The sequence below is a fragment of the Berghia stephanieae genome, chromosome 12 (genome assembly GCF_034508935.2).
Source record: "Berghia stephanieae isolate SIO BIC M18660-M18661 chromosome 12, UCSD_Bste_1.3, whole genome shotgun sequence".
NCBI classification, from domain to species: Eukaryota; Metazoa; Mollusca; class Gastropoda; order Nudibranchia; family Aeolidiidae; genus Berghia; species Berghia stephanieae.
Window position 1 is genome coordinate 20,259,396 of NC_088371.1, and position 5,000 is coordinate 20,264,395.

Here is a 5,000-nt window from a genome sequence, read left to right on the forward strand (position 1 = left end):
AAAAAATAAAATTCCCTTTATTCATCCCCAAGGGGAAATTTGTCTTTAGGGTCTATTCCAAGGGAAGACTGGAATAACCCAGGCGTCAGCCGCAGAGCAGCGCCTCAAAGTGAGCTAGGGCGATGTGACTTGCTCAATGGCACACAATGCAGCGGCGGGTGGTTGAACTCGGTACCTTTCGGGTAGGAAGCAAAGACCGTACCACTGAGCCACGCTGCTCAAGCCTGCCATTTGGGGAAATTACTGAAAAAGATCGGTAAGTAGAGAGTTAAACAGATCAATAACTTTTGCTTGTTATACTTGGAACATGAGTTAGACTATTACTAAGTACTTTCTACCAGGTCTAACCAGTCACCCAATCATCTCCAAGTGGCAGAAGGCTGAGAAAAAAAAATCTCGACTCAATCATTGATCGAAATGCCGTCCGTCGTAAATTATGTCCTTGACCCCGCTTGTAAAATCAATCATAATTTTTCTCACCTAACCCTCTTTAATCTTTTAAAGTGGTAATATGTATTTTCACTACGTTACAATTCGAAAGAACAGAAACTTTATTATGGATTTATATTTCATCTTTCTTTTCTATTTCAGATGAACGTGATCATTTCTCCTTGAGCTAGTCCAAATCAAGCAAGTAGTTTAATTTGCTATTTTAAGACAAACGCGACACGTTCTGTTTTCCTAATCAGCAAGTCATCAATGAGAGCTGCTGCATCGATTTTTTAATTGAATGTTTTCTTATCGCAACACCTTCATTGTAATTCGGATGATAAATTAAATAGTGACACTAAATACTGGATATTTGTGTTCTGACTTCAAACGTTCTCGACCTGTTTTATTAAAATAGACATTTCGAAACAGGCCACCTATAAACAAAAAGGAGAAAAAAAAAGTTTGTATGTAGCTTCATTTGTCGGCATACACGTTTAGTATTCGTTTGGATTAACCACATGCCTCTCCTACGATGCTGATCAACAATGGCGGCCATGGACGCGACGCTGCTGTTGTACGGCTTTGCCCCGTTTCTCCTCATATCTGCAACGCTCCTGGGATTGACGTCAGCTCAGGAGGATGACTTCTCAAGTAAGTTTTCCTCGGAATAATTAATCCCACTTTTTTAAAAAAATTACATTGGCGAATATATAGGTGCAACATGCTGAATTGGTGTAATATGGCGAATGTGTAGGTGCATCATGCGGAATTGGTGTAATATGGCGAATGTATAGGTGCAACATGCTGAATTGGTGTAATATGGCGAGTGTATAGGTGAAACATGCGGAATAAATGTAATATGGCGAATATATTATAGGTGCAACATGTTAAATTGGTGTAATATGGCGAATGTATAGGCGAACATGCTGAATTGGTGTAATATGGCGAATATATAGGTGCAACATACGGAATGATGTAAATATGTCGAATGTATAGGTGCAACATGTTAAATTGGTGTAATATGGCGAATATATAGGTGCAACATGCGGAATTATGTAATATGGCGAATGTATAGGTGCAACATGTGGAATAGATTTAATATGGCGAATGTATAGTTGCAACATGCTGAATTGGTTTGATACGCTGGGTATTTGCAGATGCGGAAATACAGCACTCGCCGGATTTTGGCTTGCTCTTGGGAGAAGCCAAAAGAAAGAGAAAAAAATCGTGCTAGATCCGAGCGGATCGAAATCCTATGTTAATGGGAGGTAATAATTTATTCTGCCGTCCTCTGGAAAAATCACATATATAAAAATTTGGCCAGAAGACTCGTCTTCAAATATCGATCGATTTAAATCTCTCATCTTGGCAAAAACTCTCAAACCCGGGACTTAGACTTTTCTTCTTGTTTTTTACTGGCGCTGATATGACCTAAATGTGTTGCAGGCGCCGTAAATCCCTTTAAAAAAACAAACAAAAAAAAACAACAATATCTCGACACCGAATGTTGATCCATTCTTTACTATAATAGTATTTATAGCTGCCAACTGTTCCGATAAAATCCGAACTGTCCCGATTTGGCAATTTGAGAAAACCTTTTTCTTTTTAAAGAAAAAAAATTGTTTTACTAGCAAATAAACACCTAGACAACAACGCCTCTCAGACACACGTTATTATGTAAACATTGGCAGTGATTGGTAAACACGGCGAACAACACATGTTTGTGTCTAAAAGAACTTACTACCCACTATCCAACCACTTGGTCAATTGAACTAACACTGAAAACCATGTGTAAATTAAAAAAAAAAATTATTATATGATCGAGGAAATCGTGTGATAACTATAGTCACCCATTTGGCAGTGTAAAAACAATAGCAATGATCAGAGAGAGAGAGAGAGAGAGAGAGAAGAGAGGAGAGAGAGAGAGAGAGAGAGAGAGAGAGAGAGGAGAGAGAGAGAGAGAGAGAGAGAGAGAGAGAGAGGAGAGAGAGAGAGAGGAGAGAGAGAGAGAGAGAGAGAGAGAGGAGAGAGAGAGGAGAGAGAGAGAGAGAGAGAGAGAGAGAGAGAGAGAGAGAGAGAGAGAGAAGAGAGAGAGAGAGAGAGAGAGAGAGGAGGAGGAGAGAGAGAGAGAGAGAGAGAGAGAGAGAGAGAGAGAGAGAGAGGAGAGGAGAGAGGAGAGAGAGAGAGAGAGAGAGAGAGAGAGAGAGAGAGAAGAGAGAGAGAGAGAGAGAGAGAGAGAGAGAGAGAGAGAGAGAGAGAGAGAGAGAGAGAGAGAAGAGAGAGAGAGAAAAAGAAGAGAGAGGAGAAGAGAGAGAGAGAGAGAGAGAGAGAGAAGAGAGAGAGAGAGAGAGAGAGAGAGGAGAGAGAGAGAGAAGAGAGAGAGAGAGAGAGAGAGAGAGAGAGAGGAGAGAGAGGAGAGAGAGAGGAGAGAGAGGAGAGAGAGAGAGAGGGAGGAGAGAGAGAGAGAGAGAGAGAGAGAGAGAGAGAGAGAGAGAGAGAGAGAGAGAGAGAGAGAGAGAGATCAGGCCGATATCAATCACGTTATTATTCATATATAAACAACCAACCATGTTTGTCCGAGCCCGTGTGAAGGCGTGTGTCACAAATTCCATGATTTAGTTGGTAAAAAATCTACTGATCAATAGGCTTCAACAGTCGTGACGTCACTTCCCTCGTAATGACGCTTAGTAACTTAATAACTGGCTCTAAACTATCGGAACAATTGCGGACGCCCTTATGAAATATTTCTCCGAAAAGCATAAAAGTGTTTCCAGAGGAGAAAACCATTAATAAATATGATCATGTTTTGACTTTTATACATTCTGATCAAATGTCATATGAAAAGTTCTAGCCCGCACGAAGAATAAAACGTACCCATTTTCTTTGTTTAGAACCAGGCTGCTCGCCGTTGCTGGGCTGGGCGACGTGACATCAGACTATTGAATCCAATTCGAACAAGGAACACAAAGAGCTCTGAATCTAGATTATATTATATTATAGATTTATTCGCTTGGCTAAAAAGCTCACAACATTGCCATCCGGAAGTATAACAACGGACCAACACACAAAACTATGTATAAGCTTGAACGTTTATAGTCTGGTTAATACAGGTGAGTGAGAACTACTCATAAACGCGGATAGCAAAAAGCAATAACAAAGACCTGAGTGACGTCAACTTCATACTATCTACAGTAGTTCAACCACAATTGCTATTCTGGGTCATGGCGTATTGTTGTGCATTGCGGTGTCCAGTTTTAGCAAAATGGTTTCTCTGATGTCACAATGGGCATGATCCATATTACATTTCCATGTGCTCGAGGTCATTGGTCACTATGCAAAGTGTGCTCAAAAATGACCTACATAATGAAAAATGTTCACAGTTTGAGAAATATCCAACGTCACAATAATTGGTCATTTTGCTCTGCATGACTCATGGGTATGTTTACAATTTTCATAAACAAAGCAGCGTGTTTAGTAGATAAATTGAGAAATGTCCAATCGTTGTACAGAAACAAATCATGTGATCGATGACTAGATTGGACGAAAACATGAATAATATAGATACAATGACATACGTCCACTTATTTTATTTTAAAAGATCATCTAAAACGGTCCCGGAGAAGTATCCGACCTCAAAGGGTTCAGATAATTCACTCCCAGGAACGAGTTGAGTCTCCGTTTTTTTTTACCAAAAAGAAAAAGAAAAGAAAAAAAAAGAGGAAATTTACAATACTTTTATGGTTGTTGACACCTTGTTTTGTTGTCGTAAATATTGGAAATTCATGGAGATTGATTTTTTTCTGTTGGTTTTAAAACTTTACTTTATGAAAAAAAAAATATATATATATATATATTTATAACCTTGAACGTTTATAGTCTGGTTAATACAGGTGAGTGAGAACTACTCATAAACGCGGATGGCAAAAAGTAATAACAAATACCTGAGTGACGTCAACTTCATACTATCTATAGTAGTCCAAACATAATTGTTAATATGGGCCGTGGCGTATTGTTGTACATTGGGATGTCCAGTTTTAGCAAAATGGTGTCTCTGATGTCATAATTTGATTCAATAGTCTGATGTCCCGTCGTCCAGCAACCGCGAACAGCGTGGTTCTCAACAAAGAAAATCGGTACTTTTTATTCTTCATGCTGGCTAGAACTTTTTCTATGTCATGTGATCAGAATGTATAAAAGTCAAAACATGATCATATTTCTAATGTTTTTTCTCCTCTAGATACACTGTTATGCTCGTCGGAGAAATATTTCATAAGGGGGTCCGCCATTGTTCCGATAGTTTAGAGCCAGTTACTAAGTTACCATGCGTCATTACGAGGAACGTGACGTCATGACTGTTGAAGCGTATTACAATGACATACGTCCACTTATTTTATTTTAAAAGATCATCTAAAACGGTCCAGGAGAGGCGTCAAACCTCAAAAGGTTCAGATAATTCACTACCAAGCACAAGTTGAGTCTCCGTTTTTCTCAGGTACGAAGAGGATGTTTGACCAAAAAAAAAAAAAAAAAAAAAAGAGGAAATGTATAATGCTTTTATGGTTGTTGAC

At 39.1% G+C, this 5,000-nt stretch overlaps 1 protein-coding gene across 1 annotated transcript in view; it reads left to right on the forward strand.

The window, feature by feature from the left end:
- The window catches only part of LOC144957527 (UPAR/Ly6 domain-containing protein qvr-like), a 53,423-nt gene that overhangs the window by 39,338 nt on the left and 9,085 nt on the right, over nucleotides 1-5,000 (forward strand). Inside the window, exon 2 of the mRNA XM_078888865.1 lies at nucleotides 592-1,083. Coding sequence (XP_078744991.1) covers nucleotides 978-1,083 — 106 coding nt within the window. The 5' untranslated portion in view covers nucleotides 592-977. The remainder of the gene's footprint in view (nucleotides 1-591; nucleotides 1,084-5,000) is intronic.